General features: G+C 36.4%; 1 protein-coding gene across 8 annotated transcripts in view; it reads left to right on the forward strand.

Annotated features, from left to right (window-relative positions):
* unc5da (unc-5 netrin receptor Da) overlaps positions 1 to 25382 on the forward strand; it is a 201987-nt gene that overhangs the window by 168438 nt on the left and 8167 nt on the right. For 6 of the 8 annotated variants that reach the window (XR_009268072.1, XM_058759005.1, XM_058759006.1 and 3 more), the window contains 6 exons: positions 1318 to 1402; positions 9035 to 9206; positions 14024 to 14251; positions 16805 to 16954; positions 17923 to 18087; positions 20931 to 21109. Coding sequence is in view for 7 of the 8 variants with exons in the window: in XM_058759005.1 (XP_058614988.1) it covers positions 1318 to 1402; positions 9035 to 9206; positions 14024 to 14251; positions 16805 to 16954; positions 17923 to 18087; positions 20931 to 21109 (979 nt within the window). In the remaining variant the exon portion in view is untranslated. Of the gene's footprint in view, positions 1 to 1317; positions 1403 to 9034; positions 9207 to 14023; positions 14252 to 16804; positions 16955 to 17922; positions 18088 to 20930; positions 21110 to 21728; positions 21859 to 25382 lie in introns of those variants that run through there. The other 2 variants (XM_058759007.1, XM_058759009.1) reach the window with 2 other exon arrangements.

Raw genomic sequence — 25382 nt, forward strand, 5'->3', positions numbered from 1 at the left:
TAAATACTCACAGCACCATATGCCATATGCTTTGGCAGTAGCAAGTTCTTGTACTTGCTTGCAGCAGCAATAATCTACAACTACAGCAATAACCAACAACAGCAGCAATTCAGCAGAAGCAGCAGCGTAGCAGATCTATTCCGCCAAGACCAAATACATTAATATTGTCATATCCATTACCATGCTAAAATCTTCCGAGAGTTGTCATGACAGAATTGTAATTCATAAATCCATTGTTAAAGGCTTACTGGTACTTAAATAAATAAATAAATATATAAAATATACAAAATATGAAATAAAAAAATATAATATGATTAGAAAAAAGGTAGTGTGTATATATAATATAAAATATAAAAAAATATATATATTGTATATATGTCTACACACCTCATGGGGAGTATTTCAGTTTTTTTTATTTTTTTATAACAAGGTGACTTGAAGATTTTCCACATTATAAAAGTAAAAAATAATTTTAAAAAACGTGATTGTTTTTTTTTACATGTCCTGTCTAAGTGGGTGGTTGTAGGCCAAAATGGCGTGGTTCATAAGTCTAGGGAGAGACAAACTGGTATGCAGACACACACACCAGTCTCTTCTTTATTCTCTCTCCATTTCTCTTTTCATGTCTTTCTCTCTCACGCACAGTATTTCCAGTGGCTGTGCTGTGCGTTAGTGAGGCTGTGCACACAGCACCCAGTGGCTGAGAGAGGGGGCAACTGACAGAGAGGCAGACAGACCAGCAGGGCGGCATTGATTTAGGAGTCTCTAGGGTCCATCTCTCTCTCTCTCTCTCTCTCTCTCTCTCTCTCTCTCCTCTCCCTCCTTTACACTCCCTTGCTCTTTTCCACCTCTGATCCTGTCACATGCAGTAAAGAGCCTTGACAGGCTGGCAGAAGTGTGTGAGAAAGGTTAGAGGCTAGTGCATCTGTTGAAGTGTGCTGGAGTTCTCGCTCATCCTATTTAAGACCTTTACAGATGAATAGTGACTCTAACAACTCTACAGGCGCCTTGTCACTTCACAAGGTGTGTGCACATGTGCGTCGAACACAAGCATTCGTAAGGAAGGTTTTGAATTGATTTTTAAGAAGACGTGTTGTCATGCACGAGTCCCACAAGAAAAATGTTCTGCTGTTTCTAAATTCCAGCCTCGCACCAAACTATACTGAAAGGGCTTTTGGGAAATTAAGGGTGTTTCCAAAAGAGGAACTTTGTTTGTTCCAGTTTAGCATACAAGTCCCATTCCGTCATGTTGTCAGATCATATAAATTGTTTGGTTTTGTGTGTGTGTGTGTGTGTGTGTGTCTTATCTTGGGCTAGGTGTAAGTTTGCTGGTGCCTCACGGTGCGATTGAAGAGGACACAACCTGGGAACTGTACATGAGCATTACCCAGCAGGACTCCAGGTAATATATCCAGGACACTGACGCACAAAATAGAGACTGTATTCAACTCGCTCTTCTGTTCTGTTCCAAAACCTACAGAGCTGCCTGTGGAAAGAGAATTTTATGGCCCGATGTGGAGGCTGATCCAACTTAATTATGCTGTCTTGTAAGATAACTCATTTTTGTCAAATTCTATGGGATTCTAAGGTATTTTGTAGAGAATTGCAATTAACGTAGGGAAATACAGTACATAGAAGATGGCGGACAAAACTTTATCAGTCATTCAATACTGAAAAATATCGATAAAAATAATTTAAAAAAAAACAAATTGACCAAATCCAGTGAACATTACGTTTAGTATTATGGTAACAATTTACTTAAAGCCTTTATGTATAATGCATTATAAAGGGTTGTTAAAGGGTATAATGCATTATAATTATAACAGAATTTAAAATGCATAATGTAACAATGAATTGATAAGTGTTATAACTGTGGTTACAATTATTCATGAGATTGTACATTGCATTATAAGGTGCACTACAAGGCATAATTAATGCATTAAAACTACTTTTATAATGCATTGTACATAAAGGCTTTAAGTAAAGTGTTACCAGTGTTATTTTAGTATGACTGAAATACTATTATAGTTTTTATTTTTTTATTATTATTTTTAAATTTTCCATTTTCATTGTAAATATATTTCGTTAATATAATAAATGATAATTAGATATTTTGCTTTGAAAACTAGCTAAAGTAAAATAATTTATGTTTATTATTATTATTATTATTTTGTGACAAATGTTTTTATGGTTTTAGTTTTAATTAACATATTTAGTTAACTATAATAATCCTATTTAGGGTGTTCTCTTACAAGACAGCTACCTACACTGCAAAAAAATAAAAATAAATAAAAATATATTTTCTTAGTATATTTGTCAGTGTCTTGTTTTACATTGCAAATATCTAAACTTTTTTAAAATCAAGATATATTTACTTGAAGCGAAGTGATATTAAAAAGAAAATGTCAAAATTGCTAAAATTGCTTAAAACAAGTTTTTTCTTGTTGTAAGCAAAAAGTAACTAAATTCTAAAAATTTTTTCAGAAAACAAGAATTAATATCTAAAGTCATTTTGCTTGTCAGGTAAATGTATCTTGATTCAAGAATGTTTAGATATTTATACTAGAAAACAAGAAAAACTAGTAAAATTTTTTTTTTTTTTTTTCAGTGTATGTAGGCATCAAGGCAGCTCACTAGGTAATGGAAATGAGCTTTTCTCTCACACACAAACTGATGATTTGATGCTTTTCTAGCTGGTGAACTTGTCTAGCTCTGTTGTTCACTAGCAGCAAGTAGCTTGCCATCCAGGAACATATTGTTTGGTGAAGCTGGTAAGCTAAGGTGGTCATGGTGGGTATCACACTAGCAACCCAAACACAACACTCTGGTGTTATCAGTAGGGCACTTTTCATTTTATTCCCATTTCTTGCTTTCTGTACCTCAATTTCCCATTCTTACCATCAATCTTGCCCCTGCTCGCTGTATCCATCAGTCAGTCAGTCTCGCTCTCTGCTGAGAGCCGGCATTATGTTTCAGAGGCAGCTCTGTAGTTATAACGGCAGGCCTGTATATTGAAGGCAGCTTGGTGCGACCGGTTCTCCTGGGGCTCATTTAGAAAGGTGTACTTTTATAGCGTTAGTATGCTGGGCCTGTGTACGAGAGTGGTTAAACACATCCGAGTCAAGCAGGTTATCAGCCAGCTGTGCCATCCTGTCGCAACAAGGGAAAAAAAGATGGTGACTCTAAAACAATGGCATTGTAGTCGACCTGAGACCAGCACTGTGGACTTCACACTACGATGTGAGCATGCTAAATCAGTGGTTATCAGTGTTTTGACTCAAAGGTCCCCCATCTCCACAACAATATTCAAATAGCCCCTTGCCCTCAGCTTTTTTTCAACCTGTTTTTAATCTATGTATACACCTAGTTTCAGCTATTTAAAAAAGTTAAATAACTCTGATTAAAATAATTTAATTACAGGATTCCAGGAGTTTTAGGAACTGGATGTTCTTCAGTGTTCCAGCTGTTTTTATCCAATGAATTTGCATCATTCTTGATTTTTCCTTATTAAGGATAAGGACTTTTAAAAATAATTTATACTCAGTATGTCTGCTGAAGTATTTGGCATAACTAATAACTTGTGTATTCATTTTAAAAAGGTATTTTCGAGGTATAGAATTCACATTTCTAATAAGTAGTCCGTGTCTGATGTCGCGCGCTATTCCAAATTAACATATGTGACCCTGGACCACAAAACCAGTCATAAGTAGCACTGGTATATTTGTAACAATAACCAACAATACATTGTATGGGTCAAAATTATAGATTTTTCTTTTATGCCAAAAATCATTAGGATATTAAGTAAAGATCATGTTCCATGAAGATGCTTTGTACATTATACCGTAAATATATCAAAACTTAATTTTTGATTAGTAATATGCATTGCTAAGAACTTCATTTGGACAACTTTAAAGGGACTTTTCTCAATATTTTTCACACCCTCAGATTCCAGATTTTCAAATAGTTGTATCTCCAAATATTGTCCTATCCTAACAAACCAATAGAAAGCTTATTTATTCAGCTTTCAGATGATGTATAAATCTCAAAAAGTTTTTGTGGTCCGGGTCACATATTTTGTCAAGTAAAGTGAACTTCTACAGATATCCTCTCCTCTGCTGACTATGAAGGATGGAGTGAAAACTGTTTGCTGTAAATCGTAATGCAGTTTGTGTTTCAGGAGCGAAAATCTCCCAGAATGCCACTTGCTTTGTTCTGGTGAGCTGCTTAACTTTGGGATTAACTCTCCAGAAATTACGAGCAAACTTTGACGAGCGGGGATTTAAAACTAAAGTTGTAAAACTCACGAATGTCACCTACAATCAGACGGAAGACACCTTTCGCTTGGCTCTCAATCCTCAATCGCTGTCGTAGACTCGCTGGGATTGATAGAGATCAAAGGTCACGAGTGTTCAGAGACTCTTCAGCGCTCATAGATGAAAACCTCAATCTCAGCAAGTCTGCAGATGAAGGTACCTGCAGCGTCCGATAAGCTCAGAGCTGTTTGCTTCCCCATCTCCCATCCGACGCGCCAACACTACCGTCACGCAGCTATCCGTCAGTCAAACTCTAGCTGCTCAACCCAGCTGTCAGTCAAAGCCTATCTTTTGACAGTTGTGGTGAGTGGCGGGGAGAAATTCAATCCACAACACTGCAATCTGACCACAAAGCATCTACAGAAGGTGGAGGGAGGGGGTTTAGAAGAAGAGAGAAGCAGAAATCAATCTGCGGAACCTCCTAAATTTAGCCGCACGATCTCCAGAGTCCTCATAACAGCGGCTATAGAGAGCAGAGTCATGAAAAAGGATCAATCAGAGACTCTTTTTATTTGTTCACAGTGATAGGATTGAGTTTGCTCAGACCTCTGGGCTATTTGCAGAGCTTAAAGCTCTGCTGTACGCTTCCCCGTGGATTCACCTGGACATCACACCGAACATTTGTATTACTAGGAAATGATTCACACTGCGTTAATGAAAGCAGGCTTGTTTTTTTGCTATCCTGGCGGATATTAAACTGGTAAATCAATAGGTGATGCATTTCCTTGTTATTAGCACTGCATCTCCGGATCCTCTTTACATTTGATGAAATAGGGGAAATAAATAATGGCTGGACCTTTGCATACTAGCTAGCAGTGACTTTTGACAGGACTAGACTGCACTTTTTAATGGCTGTTCATACTAACTGCAGTGTAGAGTGACAAAGCAATGGCAGATCTTAGTAGCAATATTTTCAAATTGTATGTCCAGTTACTTAAGTACTTCCAGCATTCAGCGACACGGCTTGATGCTCTCCTGTGTCAAAATTGCCATCAGTTGAACAGTGCTTTATAGTCAAACACTTCCCTTCTCTTATAGGCAGTTTGATCTATTTGAGATAATTGTTCGTATTGATCAGGCCATAATGCCTGTGGCACAAAATGCAATGAAGCAGCTTGTTGTGGTGGTTTCCTGAGGGAGTAGTTTTAGTTTTAATTTGTTGAACTCTGTTCTCTGTCTGTTCGGTCTCTGGGCTTGTGTCTGCGTGAGAAGGAAAAAGGTGACAGCAGATGAAAAATACAAATTCACAATTAGGGCTTCATGAACCAATCATTTTTTTTATTGTATTTTTATTTATTTTATATAAAATTATCATTCAATTAATAAAATAAAATTATAAGTAAATTAAAATTATTGTATAAATTATTTATTTATTATTTTATTATTATTTATTTATTTCAGGGTTCCAGTGATGCTCGTGGTTCACTTGGTGAGATAACAACTGGAAAAAAAATGTTTTTTGTTGTTGTTGTTGTTGTTTTGTTGTTTTTTTTTTTTTTTTTTTTTTGTTTAATGTGTAAAATTACTAATTTTTACTAGTTACTAGTACATTTTATAAGCATAAGACATTCTAGTGTATTGGTAAACTAGACCCATGGTAAATATATAATGTTTATAATTTTGGTTTCCGCATAAAAAAAAATATTTGCAAATCTGAATGGATTGAACAACATTTGTTGTTTCAACAACATTGCTTCTAGGTTTTTTTTAATGATTTGATTGAGTTTTATTTTTGTGATATCCCTTTTAGATGTGTATATAGGTTTTATTAATTATTTCAAATTTATCTTTAGTTATTTTAGTACACCAAGTTAAACTAAAAAAAAGGATGACTATCTAGCTATCTAAACAATTTATTATTATTATTTTTTTTGTATTTTATATTATATTTTAAGATTTGATTTTATGGGTTTAGTTTTAGTAGTTATAGTTTAGTTATAATTACCCAGTTTTTCACCATAGTTATGTAACATATTGTTCTTCCTCATTCAAAACCCACATCTAAAGGTGTGTGACACTTCTAATAGCATTCAGGTCTCTACACCATTGTAATTAATAGGTCTGTTTATTAAAAAGCACAGAGGGCATCCACAGATTCACTCAGATCAATCAATACTGAGGCCCCTTCAACTGTTTTTCATTTGTTTACCGCTGTTCCTGATATTTCAGGACTGTGAGCCCTGCGTTTTATGTTCATGAATGTTTTTTCTAGTGTTTGCGAGAGTTTCATTAAACGGCTGTAAATGTCAAGTAACACTCTCTCTCCTCTCCAGAATGGCAAAACAAGCTTAGCTGCTTCATCAGCGTTAATTGCCTTTATTTCAGACACAAAAGAGTTTGGATACAATGCCAATAGATGGAGGATGTTGGGAGGGAACAGGTAATTACTCAATATAAATAAATCAACATGTAAACAAACAGTGCCGATGCAGAGCGAGAGCGATTAGAAGGCGGTTAAGTGACTGATTGGTCTGTTGGTACGGTACAGTGTCAAACGCTGTAACTGGACGGTTGTCTCAGCCCGCCACCTGCTTCGAAGGAAATAAATACTTGATATTCTGCCCATATGTTCATCAGAAGCATCATAATTAGTGGTGCTTTTGTCTAAATCCATAGCCTTAAAGGAATAACTCACACAAAATTCAAATTCATTCATCCTTTACTCACCATCATTTTATTCCAAACATGTATGACTTTCTTTTTTCTGTCGAACACAAAAGAATATTTGATATTTTTGGCCATAACATGGAAGTCAATGGTCAATAAAACTGTTTGGTTACCAGCATTCTTCAAAATATTTTCCTATGGGCATTAAGTGTTGAACTTTGGCCTGTTTTGCTACAATCATGAACACCTCAAATTACACTCTTAAAATAAAGGTTCCAAAAGAGGGTTTTCAAAGCAACGTAATAGATTTGAAGAACCATTTTTGTTCTCAAAAGTTCTTAAAAGAAAAAGAACCATTTGTGGAATGGAAAGTTTCTGTGGATGTTAAAGGTTCTCAATGGATCCAGCAATGCTAAACTTTTTAAGAGTGTGTTCTAATCGATTAGGATATTGGATTTTTGCCTGCTGGGCAATAAAACTGTTGAAAAGCCTCCAAACATGGAGATTTTGGCTAGGTAATGATGAAGCAAACATCCAGAACCTACATAGCTACATATTAAAGACTATTCAAAACACCTCAGCAGAGACAGTCAATGGACAGTTCCACATGGACAAACACCACTCATAAGTATTAAAATCTCTTGAATCTCTGTGCAAAGAGTACTGAATTGTAAATCATCACGGTTCTGTTAACAGCAGGTGTCTGGTTCATGTAATCTGCTGTGTCAATGTGTTAGTTCTCCATGGCGCCATCCAGGCCAGCCTGAACTCCCCCTGCTGTAGATGACTAATCCTTGTTGAGGATCCACAGCAGTCATATCGATCGACGCTAACACATCCAAACTGTCTCAATATGTCACCAGGCTCCTCAGAAAGCACTTCAAACAACACGATCGACCAGTGAACTCACACACACACACACTGACTGATCCACACACGGTCAAGTCCAACTGCCCTCTGGAATCACTTCAACCAGAGCAAAGTACAATATATCTGTATTAGCGCTGAGTCTGCAGGCTAATCGGTTGTGTTTGCAAGGATAGCTGTGCGGCTACTTGGCATGTTTCCATTAACAAATCTGCTTGTGTTTCTAGCTAATGTTTGTTCATGGTGTTATCGCAGTAGCTTGCCCTCGTGTTTATTAACCAAACTAATTCCATTTATTTCAACATCGGCATCTTCTGGTGAAATCAATACTGTTATTTTGACACTACAGCACATATTGAGCGAGGATTTCCCATGAGCGTTTCACACAAGTTGTTCTCTTGACCTGTATTTTATTTTGATAGTGGACAGCATGTTTTAATTTGGGAAAACTTATAGAAAAATAAAACTGAATTCATTGCACACTGTTATTATGGGGTTAAACTCTTAAGGCCTGTTCATATCAAGAATGATAACTATAGCAATTATATTAGCATCCACACCTATGGATAGTTCTATTTTGTTTATTATAAGCGTATACTGTACTCATCTGGTGCTTTAAATGCTCGAGCTTGTTATAGTCAGGTGGATTCTGATTGGCTGTTTGGCTGTTTCAGTTATCATTGTAGTTCTCATATTTACTTTACAGTTTGGAAAGTTGATAAAAGTAAATGCACTTTTAAGGAGATTATCCAAAATGGTATAATGTTCAGAGATGACACAATCCGTATTTTTTCTTTCCTTTTCCACATCTTGAAATAAATGTCACAATTGATTCCAGCCCACGTAAGGATAGTATCCAATCAATTGTTTCATTGAAAATCACACTGAACTCCTTAGTTTATTCCTATGGGATATTTTGTAAAGCTTGTGAGAGTTAGCAACAGTAACTAAGGGAGGCGGACCATAGAGAAGTGTAATTTCCCATCTTTTAGTATTTTTATTTTTTTCTGCGTGTGCGTTTTTCCATCTGATGTTTCATGCCAATTAAGTAGAATCAGAAGCATTTCTTTTTACATTGATTAATTTTGCATATGCTTTTATCCAAAGTCATTTACAAATGAGAAAAAACAGCAGTTAATCATCAGGAACTAACCGTATTAGCAGCGCTGCAATACTAATTTAATCTTTTGTTGTTGTTGTTTTTGAACAATATCAATTAATCCCTCTTTCTGTGTCTGTATCTTCAGTGCTTTGTCTGATGAAGGTCAGGAGATACTTTTGAGTCCAGAAGTAACGTACGGCCCTCCTAGCCTGACCCTTTCCTGCCCTGTTGCCTTGACAATAGCCCACTGTGCGGATGTGAGTTCAGAAGACTGGAATATCAAGCTTAAGAGACAAACCCAGGACAACAGCTGGGAGGTAAGAAAAATGTGACATAAAAGTGTCTTTAACTATTTAAGTTAGTTTTTAAAGGGTTAGTTCACCCAAAAATTAAAATTCTGTCATTACGCTCCCTCATGTCGTTTCAAACCCGTAAGACCTTCGATTTAACACAATTTAACACAATTTAAGATATTTTTGATGAAATCCGAGAGCTTTCTGACCCTATAGACAGCAATGCAACTACTACATTTAAGGCCCGGAAAGGTCGTAAGGGGATTGTTAAAATAATCCACGTGACAGCAGTGGTTCAACCGTAATTTCATAAAGCTACGAGAATACAATTTATTGCACAAAGAAAACAAAAATAACAACTTTATTCAACAATTTCTTCTCTTCCATGTCAGTTACTTCATAAAATTAAGATTGAACCACTGTTGTCACATGGACTATTTTAACAATGTACTTACGACCATTCTGGGCCTTGAACATGTCAGCTGCGTTTCTGTCTAAAAAGGGTCAGAGAGCTCTTGGATTCCATCAAAAATATCTTTATTTGTGTTCCGAAGATGAACGAAGGTCTTACGGGTTCGGAAGGACATGAGGGTGAGTAATTAATGACAGCGTTTTCAATTATGGGTGAACTAACTTTTAACTATTAGAATACATAGCGAAGCCATTCCTTGCCTTGAATGAGTGTAAAGTCTGAATCATGTAGTTTAATGGGAAATCTCAGTGTGCTGGTAATTATAAAGAACTGTCATTCTAAAGTACGAATGCTGAAGGTTACTATATGACAGAATCACTAGATATGCCCTCTATTCCTACAACGCGTGTCCCATTGAGTGCACTTTATGGGAGAAGCTCTCTGTGCTTCTCTTATTAACACTGTCCTTTCCCTTTGATATTTTGCTGTTCTTTATAAAAGTGGGATTCGTACCGCTCTTACGTGTTGAAAGAACTTCATCAAAGTTGAGCTGGAGCTCACTGACGCAAACTGACCCTGGGGAAACCATCTCTGTTTGTGTTTGTGCGACCTGACATTTCAGCAGACTATAATCAAACGCAGACACTCTAATTCAAAGACACATCACAATACCAATCAACTCCTTTTCTTTCTGTGCAAGCGAGTCATTTTGATGCCGTGTTAAAGACTCTGAGACCTCTGATGGTTGTTTGAAATAATGAGCTTTTTTCTCGCAGGCATAATGCCAGAGCAAGTGAGAGGCAGGCTGAGAGTAATGTCCCCGCAGAATTGAGAATAACACCTTTTTTGTGCGTTTTTACCACTTGTGTGAGACGGAAAGCACACTTTAATGTGCACCCACTGATTTGTGGGTAATAGACAATGCTTTCTGTGCAATGGTGTGTTTAGATGTGAAATATCAAGCTTTCCGGCGTCGCAAATGGTTCGGGTCGCTCCGGGGGGCAAAGTTATGCTTAGCTTCAGCTATATTCAGACGGTAAAATGGAGACCCTGGACTCGCAGTTCCTGCTGGCCGCTACACACCCACTGTTCCTGACATTCAAATACCAGATGCATATAATAATAATCAAGCTGTGCTTCCATCTGCAGAGCTATAAAGAAAAGAGAAGCATAATTTCAGCTAAAGATCTTCACCTTTTTCTAACGTGTGTGTATATACTTTTATGCTGACTGGGGATTTTTTAAAGTGAAGCGGCCTGTGAAAAGCCTCAGGGTTGCCAAAAGTAAGTAGCTGTCAGTGCTTATGACAACGAGGCCTAGTTACTTTGCATTAAAAGCAATTGAACCGTGTTCTAGAAATGAAAAACCGTCGATCAGCATGGAAGCCGTTCTTGGATGTGGAGCCAAGTTATCTCTTAATCATGCTTGTACTATAAACTTTACAGCATATCGTATATCATTTATGGTCAATTGTAAATGTTTTAGCTGAGTTTAAAAAAATGCATTTATTTTACTCTTGGTTGGAATGTGTTTTTGTCACTGGTGTTGTAGTTAAGTGAAGGGAATGGGAAGCAGTAACACCACTCATGAATTTGGCAATTGTGGTTGTTTTCAAGATGAGGGAAGCAATTCAAAAACAGTCATTCTAGCACTGATCGTAATCAAACGTTCAAAAACATTTCATTAACAAAACGGTTCTCTCTCTCTCTCTCTCTCTCTCTCTCTCTCTCTCACTCACACAAAAAAAGCAGCATAAGGAAGTATAATTTTAGTTTAGATTTTATCTTTGTTCATTTCATTTATTTATATTTATACAGTGTTTTTATTTTCATATTAATAGTGTATTACTGTAATAAATTATAATTTAATAAAATAAATATAAATAAAATAAATATTTTTCCTGATTATATCAGTACTATATAGTATCATATAATAAATTATATTTTAATAAAATAGATTAAAGACACTAAAATAAATATAAAATAAAATAAAATAAATGTAAATGATAAAACAATTTGTGTATATATTTATTATTATAATTAATTAAAAGGTTAATTATTTATTTGTTGTCAAAGATAGTACTACTTTTTTTTTTTTTTTTTTTACTTTTTAAAACTGGAAAAATGTTTATACTCTTAAGAAAAAATGGTTCTAAACAGTACCAGAAAAGGGTTCTTCAGCTTGTAACAATAGCAGAACCCTTTTTAGTGCTAAATAGAACCTTTTTTATAGGGTTCCATATAGAACTATGCTTTGAAAATGCTATATAGGACCTTAATGGTGTTATAAATAACCTTTTTAATGATAGTTTTTCGTTAATATTAGTATGTTAATATCATTAATATTAGTATTATTTGTATATATTATTTATTAATATTGTTTTTTACCCCTCTATCTGCCTGGTCTTATATCTTGAAGTGTCTATTAGGGTTTTCATAAAATCAACAACAACAACGTGTCAATTAGGTACTTTTATTTTTTTTTAATGACATGAAATTATAGCAAAATGACAGCGTTCTAACAACAGTTATTAGCAGAATACATTAATGAATGACAATGGACATTGAACATAAAAAATGCTTAAAGAAGTAAAACAAAATAGAACATAAAATAGTGTATTGAAGACCAAGCTCCAGTGAAGTATTTTCACAATCCTCTATGATGCCTTTAAGTTAATCGTTATCTGTATTTTGGCGTGATTGAATGGCAGTTTCTCTCTGCAGATGATGAGGTTGTAAGATGTGACAGCATCTGAAATGCACAATTGAGTTTAGATATACAGTTTGTCTCCTTTCATTTGTTTATGTGAAAACAATTGGAAACAATGTGAAAACAAGGCCAAAAGTAGTATGTGAGCACTTCACAATGTTAAAAGGAAAAAGTAATATAAAGTCATGGGATAGCTGGGTATGTTTATGCATAAACCCTAGTAACAAAATGGACCATAAATTCAATATCTTTGTTACTTACTTAGTGAAGAAGATGAGAGTATCCTTAACTGAATAGAGCTGGTCACACTTACATGTTCTCTTAAACTAAAAAGAGAAAAGACATAGGAAACCAATTAGCATTTGAAAGTTATAATTTATAGACATTTTAAGAAAGAAATGATTTACCTGTTGAGAGTGTGTTGACAGTCTGTTTAGTTGGATGGCTGAGCTCCAGAAAATCAGTAATGAGGCATCTAAGAGTGTAGCCTCGGTTAGGGGTTTACATTAAAACAATAACCACAACAGCAGCATGTTGTGTGAATTAAGTTTTTTTTATTGACATGCAAAATTTTCAGTGCTCTTAACAACAGTTATTAGAATACATTAATGAATGACATTTGATATTGAACATGAATAAATACACAAAAGTAAAACAAAAAGTTGTGACTGGGTATGTTTATACATAAACCCAAGTAATGAACAATATAAATTATAAAAATATAACAATATAAATTATAAATTCATTGTCTCTTTTACTTAGTGGAGAAGAGGAGAGAAGTTTCCACAGTTTAGCAGAGCTGCACAGACTTAATGTGACCAAGAACTAAAAAAAACAAATAAAAAAAAAAACATAAGAACATGTTTGTTTGGAAACCAGTTACAAGTTAAATTTGTATTTACATTTAAGAATGAAATCATTTACCTGTTGAGAGTGTGTTGACAGTCTGTGTAGTTGTATCACTGAACTCCAGAAAATCAGTAATGAGGTGATTTGACAGTTACAGATTTGAAAAAAAAAGGGAGGGAAAAAAGAACCCTAAACTCTAACACAAAGAACCATTTCAGCATAAAAGGGTTCTTCAGAATGCTATGGTTCTAAATAAAACCATTACTGCATGTAAAGAACCTTTAAAGAACCATCTTTTTTTAGAGTGTACAGAACAATGCATATTGTCGAATATATGCAGAAACTATAAAACATTTTTAATTATTTATAACTTTTAATTTTGACAAAGTATACAGCTTTGTGTAGAATTGTGAAGAATTGCAGACTTTTGCCATCTGAAAATGAATGACATCATCAGTCATGTCCTAGATCACATAATTTACACGTTTACAACTTTCAAAACTGTTTTTGACTACTGAAAGTTGTACTTTTTATTTTTGATATTTTTATTTTTTTTCTGGAAGACAATTTGTCATCTGAACAACCGATATGTTGTTAAATGACAGTACAATCCATTGAACGCACTGTACTTATTTCCCTCACAGCTTTGTTTTTAATGTCAAAAATTAAATATGGTCCTACCCTGACTAAGGTCTGTTGCAGACTTGGTCTAGCTAAAGTCTGTTGCCCTCTGAAAAAGAATAACATTTATCAGTCACCTCAGTTGTCCCTAATAGCAAACCCTAATGTAATCGCAGTCATACTGCGTAAGTCTTGTACATATGACACACCAACAGTTGGATTTTGACTGTGTTTTGTGTGTTTCTGACAGGAGGTTATGACTGTGGAAGAGGAGAGCACCTCTTATTACTGCCTGTTGGACACTCAGTGCTGCCACCTGTTGGTGGAGAGGCCAGGGTGTTACGCTTTAGTGGGAGAGGCCCTCACACAGGCGGCAGGGAAGAGACTCCGACTGGCTGCATTTGGAAACATGGAGCCCAACTTCCTCAACTACAGCATTCGAGTGTACTGCGTCGATGATTCGCCCCATGCCTTTCAGGTGTGTAAAGACATGTTGTGTTTTGGGTGCTGATGCACTACTTAAGAAGCCACTGGTTTATTCAGACCAATTCATGCTGGTCCTAACTGGTCTTTCCATAGGGTGCGTTTTTAGCTTTCACAGATGTAGTCTTCTTAAATGTCATGATACATGTCCCCTTCACACTGCATATGGCATTAGATGGAAATCCACGGCTTATGGGATATTTGCATTCATGGGGCAGCGTGTTATGGCTAGCCGTCATGCCCTGTGGGTACTCTGGTTTTACGCTCCACTGAAAGTCAGCTGGACCAATCTCTCTCTCTCTCTCTCTCTCTCTCTCTCTCTCATGCACACACACATCTCCAGCAAACTGATAGAATAGCTTCTTAAATTACAAAGACACAGTGAGCCACTCTTGCTTCATGCGTTCACTACGTGACTGAATATTTTCTGTGAGCTAATTAAAAGTGATTTACATTCTGTTAGGCATGATGTCTAGCTGAGTGGACACAGCTTCAGAGAAGTCTTTGTTCTGCACACACATGGATCTTACAATTTCTTCACTTTATGAAGAAAGCATAATGTGTCGTTTATATTTAATGTTTCACATGGATCTTTTCTTCTCAGTTATGGAGATGTGGAGATGTCTTTGTGTTGCATTGAAGCCTCAAGACGTACACAAACTAAATTAGTGGCATTATTTTTCTCTCCATGTCTGGAGTGTTTTTGCACTCAAAGCTAAATTAATAAACTTTAATATATGTTGGGATATTATTATGTCTTCATAAAGGTACCAGAATTGAATTTTTCAGTTCAGTTTGACAACCACGCACTTGAGTCTGTCCTCAATAGGACAAATGGAGTGAAAGAACTGACGCTCGTTCGCGTCTTTGTACAGATATCAGAAGGTTCCCAGCATAAGGAACAAGTGGATAGTTTATTTTTAATGGCACCCTGGATTGTGTCAGAGGATTTTGTTTTGTAAACAAGGCACAGTGTCATGGAGAGTTCACAAAGAAACATTTGTTGAAAGATGAAGCGGTCCTAGATCAGACTGCAGCTGCATCACAAACCGTAAGTAAATGATTTCATAACGCACTGTCTGGAAATAACCGTTTTATTTTGATTATGTTGTCAAAACACTCACTTGAAATAGGGTTTAGACTGTTTCCTATGCAATGACGTTAGCCAATCATAACAGTAGCCAAGTACTGGCAGGCCTTAAAGGACACGCCCCTTAAAACAGGTCATTTTATAAAAATCCATGCCATGACCCCTTTAATATTTTTATGGAAACCTTGATAGACTTATTTCCAGGATTGTTTGATTAATAGAAAGTTCAAAAGAACAACATTTATTTGAAATATAAATCTTTTGTAATTGTAGAAGTCTTTACTGTCACTTTTGATCAATTTAATGCATCCTTGCAGATTTTTTAATTTTATTTTTTTTAAACTTACCAATGCCAAACTTTTGAACGGTAGTGTATGTAGGGGAACCCCAATGTATCTTGTAGAATGACCTGTATAATATCTCAATAAAAATGCAGACCTGAGAGTTAGGTGAAGTGAATAGACAGTACCATTAGCTCAATATGAACACAATAGAAGTCAATGGAATGTCTCCACCATGACAGAAAAACAACCACGCGTGTGTGACAGATCTCGGTTCTGTGAAGTCTTCTTCCCAAAAAGGACACACTCACGAGTGAATGGTCAAAATTGTATTTCTCCACACCAAAGCACTCTTCCACTTTGTTTATCCAGCCGTTCACCCACCGTTTTTTTTTTCTTCTTTTGTACTCTTTGTTGTCAGCATTGTTTGCATTTCACAAAACAGCAAATTAATTCCTCCCTGGAAACTGAACGAATTCAGGCCAGGATCGATCAGCAGCCATCACAGCGAGAGACTGTTTTCCTGTCTTTTGTGACCGAGAGAGAGAGAAAGCGAGAGAGAGAGACCTAATGCTTTTAATACTACTGTGCCATTGTCAACAATTCCCACAGAATAGATGCAAAGAGCACAAAATCACCCGTGCCTTTCATCAATGCCGATTCTATCCATCCAGTGTCTCTCACTCCTGTTCTGCATGCCATTTTGTGTGCGTGTTGCATTTGTGCACAGGGGAAAGGTAGACGACGTTCATTGTATTCGACCGAGATGGTAATTGAAGGCATTGTACCTTTGGATTTATTAGTTGTTGTGTTGCCAGATTTTATTTTGTTTTTTTATTTTTTATATTAAGCCCAGGGTGTTATTGTAATTCCATTCTTGTAGATGAAAAATGCAATGCAGGCATTTCTTCGACCTGTTTGTTGGTCTAGGGGTTGGAAACGTCAGCCTCGCGTTGAGGTTTTTAATCACTTTCCGCTTCATCATCTCGGGTTACGAAGATTAAAGGTGCCGCCATACCCAGGAAATAGCTGTTGTGTAGCGTGGGAGGGCTGTTTTTTCAGCTGAATAATTTAAACATGAGCAATCAGTTGAGTTCTGTTCCTGGTGTAGGGTATTGTATGTGTCAGGATGTGTTTATGCATGAGCGTTTGTATCTTTATTTATTCTTCCTCGCAGGAGGTGGTATCCGTGGAACGGGGTCGAGGAGGGCGCCTCCTGGAGGAACCCAAGACCCTGCTCTTCAGAGCAAACTCTTTTAGCCTGCAGGTCTCCATCCAGGACATCCCCCAGTTCCTGTGGAGCATCAAACCTTTCACCACCTGCCAGGTGCTGTCCTTATGAATATGGATGCCAGCTTCGTATGAATATGCATGAGTTTTGTTAATATGCATATGAGGCTGAATATTAATGAGATGTCAAATTCCGGTGTTCATTTGACTGGTCGTATGAATATTAATACAGCTCTGTTTAAGGTAGTTTAGCCAGAGGCCGTGGTAGGAATCCGGTGTCTTTTTTCCTGGAGATAAGGATGTTTTTTCCACCTGTATGGTTTTACAGGATGATATCAATCAAGTTTATGTTTTAAGGAATGATTTTAATGGACAAATTGCACAAATGTGATATATTACTCCTGTTTTTCAAATCCCCTAAACTTAAGTATTATAACTTTGGTGCAACATACCTCAAATCAAGTGCTTAGATGCTCTTCAAAACAATTTTCTCTCACCAAACAATCAAAAATCCCCTTAAACTTGTGAAAATGGGACCCAAATCATATTTAATGCCCTTCATATAGCTTATTTTGAGCTTATTTGGCCATAACAACATCCTAGCAAACGCATAGCAATGCTCTGGAAACCATCGAGAACATGTTAGTATCATGGTGTCAGGTTTAGCATGGACAAGCAGCAATCTCTATTTAGTTTTATTTGCTACACCAGCAGAGCTATATTTCAGTATTCGTATTATTTTGTCAAATTGTTTCTGTTTTTGGATGACACATTCTCAAGAGTGTTTTTCTCAATGCTGTTTACCCACCATTCCTTTCTTCATAAAGCTTTATGACCGCAGGCACATTTTTATCCAAATCATAACCATAGCAAGCCCTGTTTTGTCACACTAGTCTGTGTTCTGGCAGGGCCGTCAGTGACATGACACTAAGTAAATTAGCTTCAGCGGCTCCAACAGCAGAATAACAATAAGGAGGAGAGGAAAAGAGGCACATATGCTTTCTATTGATTCCTGCTAAAAATATTCACAGTTTCCTCCTCCTTCTTCTTCTTCTTTTGGTGCAGGAATTCTCCTTCTCTCAGGTGTGGTGCAGTAGCCAGTCTCCTCTGCAGTGTGCCTTTTCTCTGGAGCGCTACAGTCCAGCAGCCAATCAGCTCTCCTGTAAGATCAGTGTTCGGCAGGTCAAAGGTCATGAGCAGATCCTACAGGTCTACACCACCATTGCTGAGGTATGGAAGATTAAAACTCACATAATAAAAGCACACAAAATATTGAAATATTGACAAAGTGCAATTGAGATCTTATGATGTTTGGAATATTGGTGGCCCATTTACAGTATTTTTAATATAGTGGACCTCTGAGATTTTAAGAGTGGGTGAAACCTAAAATCTGGTGGTGATTCTGATGCCAAAAAGCAAAAATAAAAATGATAATTAGTGCTGTCAATAACTAATTAAGAACACATTTCTCTGTAATTAATTGCAGTTAATCACATATTCATATTATATATTCATATTGTCAATATTTTTCTGTAATTAACCGCAATTAATCACATATTGATATTATATATTCATATTGTCAATTTCCACATTAAATCTCCAAATTACTGTAAAAACAACATAAAGATTGTATTAAATATGTGTTTAATGGCATCTACTCTACTAAGTAGCCTATTATTAATGAAGGCCAGTATCATTGATACCAATACTGCTACCGGTGACTCAGTTATATGCATTTCCCCTCAATTTATGCCATTAATTGTAGCCATTTAAAATTACAGTATAATTGAAAGCCATTATTTTATATAGGCTTTGAAAAGTATAACAACTTTTAATTTAAATAAACTCAAAGCTTGTCTTCACATAAAATATAAATTGTAGCTGCTGCAAGTTTCACTTTAAAATCAGCACTGTCTCTTTAAATCCTGACGCAGATCTGACACACATCCAGTTTTCTCCCAACTCGATATTTAAGACTTTTTAACTCATTTATGACTGTGTTTACAAGGTCCCTCACCAAAAATGGACATTTTGACATTTTGTTTAGTTTATCTATCTAAAGCAGCTTTCACACTTCCGCATTCAAAAAGCAGAAGCTTTAAATAGTAGTGTAAAATAACTTCTGCTGTAACCAGTGTTGTGATTTACTGGTGTACAATTCATCAGAGATGTTTCATCAAAACGTATCAACCACAGTTAACAATCATTAACCCACTAAGCGCCAAAGTAGTTCCTAATATGGTGTAATATCTCATTTGTATTCCTTACCACTAGATGGCAGACATGTAGTACTTCGATTTTAGACCAAAAGTGTTGGAGGAAATAGCAGAGCAAGTGAGCTATCGTGTCATTGATGTGGAAGCAGTTCAGTTCATAGCGTCTGAGTAAATTGTGAGATTTGTGAGAGAAAATCGCCAAATGGCTAATAAAAAGTTGTACCGTAAAGATGTGTTGCAAATGTTATTCACCGATTCTGACTCTGAAGGGGAATATTTGCCTTTTGGTAATGACGATCGGTTGTCTAATGATCGTACATCTTTGTAGCCGTGCAAGGCACGAGTGTTCACGAAGCACAAACAAATGATCATTTGGACACTTTGCCCAACGGGGATGGAGGTGGCAGGGGTGGACGTGGTCGTAGTGTCCATAGGAGAGCTGTTGCTCTCTGATGATCGGCCAGATTGCGTCTTTTTTTCTGATCGTGCGTGCTCAAAGGGCCGCCGGCAGACAGTACAGGTGCAGTCAGTGAGGGGTAGGTCTGTGCGCTGTGCCATGCAATGAGTGGTACCATACTCTCAAGAACTGTAAACTGTCACCTAGATACCTGATTGGGCAGATAGCTGGTCAACTGATCAAAAAATAGGCACATGTATTTTACCATGGCACAGTAATATAGTAATAATTTACTACTTTCTCCTGTTTTACTGTTGATTTCCTCTTTTCCTGATCATTTGGAATGAGGATAAAAGACAAAAAAAAAACATGCAAATAAGTTCAAACATCCATTCAATATCTATTATTTCCTGAATATTACTGATGAACTGATCAAAAAGTAGGCTACTGTTCACATGCGTTTTACTACTATATAGTATAGTAATCATTTAGTACTTTCTCCTGTTTTATTGTTGGTTTCCTCTTTTCTGATCATTTGGAATAAGGATAAAAAGACAAAAAAAAATGTTCAAACATCAATTCAATAGCTATTTCCTGAATATTATGAAATTCAAGAGGGCTGCCCCTGATGACGTCATAATATGCAAATTAGATGAGTATATTTACACCCCACATAAACTTTCGGTCATGCCCAACATTTTTCTAATTTACAGTAGATCTCTATCGTTAAGCTTATATTGCAAAACAAAAATTAAGTTTTGATATGTTTATGGTAGGAAATTGACAAAATATCTTCATGGAAAATGATCTTTACTTGATATCCTAATGATTTTTGGCTTAAAAGAAAAATCTGTAATTTTGACGCATACAATGTATTGTTGGCTATTGCTACAAATATACCCCAGCGACTTATGACTGGTTTTGTGGTCCAGGGTCACATATCACACAAAGGGTAATAAAATCAGACGAGGTTAGAAATCTCACAGAACACTAACTATGAGTAAAGACTGTACAAATTAAACAATAATAATGTTAGCACTGCTTTCATGCACTCACTTTACTTTCCGATACAATCATCAAGTATTAGATCAAATTGAGGGAGTCGATTATTCAACAATAACTGGTTTTATCACCTTAACTGTGTCATGTCCTCCGGGTTTGAGTGCAGTGATTGAATAGCATTATATTGAACTGAAAAAAATGAATCGCACAATCAACATGTCAATTTTGACAGCCCTAATTATAATTATAATTCAAAAATGAAAATAAAATTATATCTCTGAAGTCTGTATTGATCCATCGATATTATTGGTGTTTTTGACATAAGTGGTCATGGAAAACTGGATTTTGAAAACATTTTTTTTTATTGAATTGAAATGTACATTTCCCGATCATTTCATCCCAATTAAACACCTCTGTGAACCCCTCTAATATGTCACTGTGATACTTTTTTCCTCCAGAGTGAAAAAGACACAGTGCCATTCTTCACACAATCAGACTGTACCATCACCTCCCAAACGGGGTCCAGGGCCTTCAAAATCCCCCTGTCCATTCGCCAGCGAATCTGCGCCACCTTCGACACAGCGAATGCCAAGGGCAAAGACTGGCAGCTCTTAGCACAGAAACTGCATATAGACAGGTGAGAAATGTATGCAAAAACACACAGCAGACATGCTTTGTCCATTAGCAAGCATACAGAAGGATGACATACATGCTCAAATACAAACATATGGACTCCCACGCATCTAATTTGCTACATTTTCTTCCAGCACATGGTCACATTAACCTTCGGCAAATCCACAGGTAGTAACTATGGGGCTGTAATGAGATCGAACTCATGCATCCTGCAACCACCAGTTCCAGGAAAACATACCTCTCATCTATGACAATACATGAACACAGATATACTCACCCTTAAAGGGACTGTTCACCCTAAAATTATTTACTCACCCTCATGCCATTCAAACATGTATTTAACATAGACACCCTACCATTTCTCTTTTAAAGGAAAACGCCACTGTTTTTCCATATTACAATATGTTCTTCCCTCAACGGAAGAGCACTTTGCAGCACTTCGACCTCGGCACAGTAATAGTTTTCAGGAGTGATGATATTACTGCGCCGAGGTTGAAGTGCTGCGAAGTGCTCTTCCGCCATACATTTTAGTCATCATTTTTATCCGCCTACAAAATCGCCACTGTTTATTTTGTGTCACCATACTTACTCGTGTAACTACTCATGTAACCATCTTTAAATAGGGAAAACATGGAAGTGTTTGGTGGCTTCTAAATTCATCCCTGTTTGGATCCTAAGGAATGAATGGTGCTAAGCTAAACGCTGGCATAGTGGCGCCGCGTGCTAGAGCGATTGAGTGCACGCACTGAGATGGGAGAGGTACGTATCAACTAATTTGAGGGAAGAACATATCGTAATATCGAAAAACGGTGGCGTTTTCCTTTAAAGAAATGAATACTTCTGTTCAGCAAGGATGCATTAAATTAGTGCTGTCAAACGATTAATCGCAATTAATCGCATCCAAAATAAAAGTTTTTGTTTACATAATATATGTGTGTGTACTGTGTATATTTATTATGTATATATACATACACACACATGCATGTATATATTTAAGAAAAAATATGTTTATTTATTAAATATATTTATATATTATATAAATTATATGAATATAAGGTTACACTTTATTTTGATAGTCCACTTTAGACATTCTACTAACTATAAGTAACTCTGTAACTACATGTCAACTAATTCTCATTCATTTGTAACTACATGTCTACTAACTCTCAGAGTTGACTGTTAGGGTAGCTTTAGGGTTAGTAGAATAAGTTGACATATACTTGTAAAGTTTCTGATAGTCAGTATGTTGTTTGTTGTGGACCTATCCAAATAAAGTGTCAGAAGATATTAACTCTTTCCCCGCCATTGAAGAGATATCTCGTCAATTAAGAGACAACGCTTCCCTGAAATTGACGACTTTTTACGGCAATCCGTGTTCTAGGTGTATTACGGTAAGGAAAGCCCTAGCGCATGTCCTGAATGAGTTACGAGACTTCCGGGTCTTTAGGGTGTGAATAGAAGATGATCGGCATAAATGGAAGGATCAGAGAAAATGTAGATCATATATAGATCATATAGCCTATGTAGGTCATGTTTTGACCATTTTGAATCTGATCGGGACGAAGTAGTCAGTGAGAGAGATGCATTTACAGACACAGAAACATCTGTAGTTGTAATCGATTCGTCGATCTGAATAGGGGTGTGTGTGTGTGTGTGTGGGCTCGCGATCTATCTATAGATCTATCGATCTATCTGTATGTAAGTATGTGTGTGTGTGTGTGTGTGTGTGTATGTATGTATGTATGCATGCGTGTGTGTGTGTGTGTGTGTGTGTGTGTGTGTGTGTGTGTGTACTTGTTTTTCTATTCAGGTGGGGACTTAAACCTGAATACACACAGACTCATGGGGACTCGTGTCACGGTGGGGACCTAAATTGAGGTCCCCATGGGCAAACAAGCTAATAAATCACACAAAATTAAGTTTTTTGAAAATCTAAAAATGCAGAAAGTCTCCTGTAAGGGGTAGGTTTAGGTGTAGGGTTGGTGTAGGGCAATAGCACATACAGTAAATACAGTATAAAAACCATTACGCCTATGAATGTCCCCACAAAGATAGTGAAACAAGTGTGTGTGTGTGTGTGTGTGTGTGTGTGTGTGCGTGCGTGCGTGCACAGTATATGTATGCATATGTATGTATGTATGTATGTATGTAGCCTGTGTGTGTATAATCATATGTATGTATGTATATGTTTGTGTGTGTGTGTGTCTGTTTGTTCTGTTTATTGAATGCAATTTAAATTATTCATATAATTATTTACTGGTGAAAGAATATGACATCTGAATGTATTTTGCTTGAAAATGCACTACTTTGATAAAAATGCATTTTTCTCAGTTTTTTGTCCAAAATGTTGTATTTTTGATGGAACCCATCTGCATTCAAATGGTGATAAAACATGAACACATGAACATAGAATAAAAAAGTTTTTTATTTTTGTTTAAAAGCAGAGGCTTGGTTCTTTATTTTGATATATAATATGTTCTTATATTCATAGCAGAAAATATTCTGAGGGCCGTCAAATTTCGGTGAAAATCATCAAAAATGCTGGCGGTGGCTGGCAACTTTTTTTTAAATCGCTGGCGGGGAAAGATTTAAACAGACAGTCTACTAATACTCTAATGACTGCTAGTTGACATGTAGTTGCAAAGTTACTTACTGTTAGTAGAATGTCTAAAGTGGACTACCGAAATAAAGTGTTACCGAATATAAATATATACATGTACATATTTTCAAAATATATACTGTATGTGTGTGTATTTATATATACGTAATAAATATACACAGTACACACACATATATGTAAACAGAACCTTTTATTTTGGATGCGATTAATCGCGATTAATCATTTGACAGCACTACATTAAAATGATCAAAAGTGACAAAGACTTTTATGTTGCTACAAAAAAAAAAGTTACACACAAATGCTGTTTATTTGAACTTTCTATTCATCGAAGAATGTTGAATAAATTGTTTCACGGATTGCACAAAAACATTAAGCAGCACAACTATTTTCAATATTGATAATAAAAAGAAATGTTTCATGAGCGTCAGATCAGCTTATTAGAATTTTTTTGTTGTAATAGTTTGGAAGTAAATGATTGTTTGGAAGTGAATGGATTTGCTTTATTGAGAGAACTCTCCCTTCCAAACTAGTTTTGATTTCATTCATATGTAACATGAATGTGTTTGAACATTGCTTCAGATCTCTTTGTTATTAAACGACTTTTTCTGCTCCTTCTCTTTATTCCGCTCAAAAACATCCTTGGTCTTCTGCTCAGCTATCAATTTTTAACAACAGTTTAATTTACTAGCTGCCTGTTTTTATTTATTTCCATTTCCCATGGTGATTTCAAAAACGCTTAACAAAAACACTGTACAAACAGACCCTCAGATCAAAATGTCCAAGAGGTCTTGAGTTTAAAATCTGTCGCATGTTTTTTCGCTTCACTGCAGCGGAGGATGAATAAAACTTTCTTTCGTGATATGTGGGTTTACTTTTGTAATATTTTCACCAGGGATAAAAGACAGAGTTGTTTTTGAAATGAGGCTGGGAGAGTCGGACAGAAGGATTTAGGGGAATTTTCTAGCTGGTCAGAGCCCCAGGCAGTGTGTAATGAGAATGTCTCCTCCTTGTTAAGCGGATTTCTGCAATTACCTTCTGAAGATGTGCAAGCTCGTCTAAACAGCGCAGAGGGCAATTACCCAGAGAGCTGTGGCGCAGGAGTTGTAGCGCAACACTGCCCCCTGCTGAAGTCCGAATACCCACAAAAATCGAAGAATTATATTGTTTACATCGCGCTGCGGTATTTTGTTGATGGACTGGGTAATGGTGAGGTAAAATATCCTGCTGAAAAGACCAGCATGGCATGTTTTGTGACCTCAGCAGGCTGTTTAACTAGCAATATCTGTCCAGACTATCATAACCAGCTTGGAAATGAATGATGGTTCATTTTCTAGCTGTTTTAACTTCACTGGCTGGTGTGACTCTTTGTTTTCTAAAATAACTTCAATGCAAGGTCAGCACAAGGTCAACAGGAAGTGAGATGAAACCCAGCTGCATTAAAATGTGGAGGCAGAAGATGATCTATGTCTGTATCTTTAAGACACACACCTGCAGAACTGTGATTTCCGCTTCTGTGATTCAATTATGTCTCAAAGATGGGTTGATTTTCTTCCAGCAAAACTTCTTTAATATCCTTCTCGCTTTTATAAACTAATTTAACCATTTTGATATGTTGTTGGGGCATACAGGCATTACAGGATAACATAATTAAATTGAA

This window comes from Onychostoma macrolepis, chromosome 21 (assembly GCF_012432095.1).
Source record: "Onychostoma macrolepis isolate SWU-2019 chromosome 21, ASM1243209v1, whole genome shotgun sequence".
NCBI classification, from domain to species: Eukaryota; Metazoa; Chordata; class Actinopteri; order Cypriniformes; family Cyprinidae; genus Onychostoma; species Onychostoma macrolepis.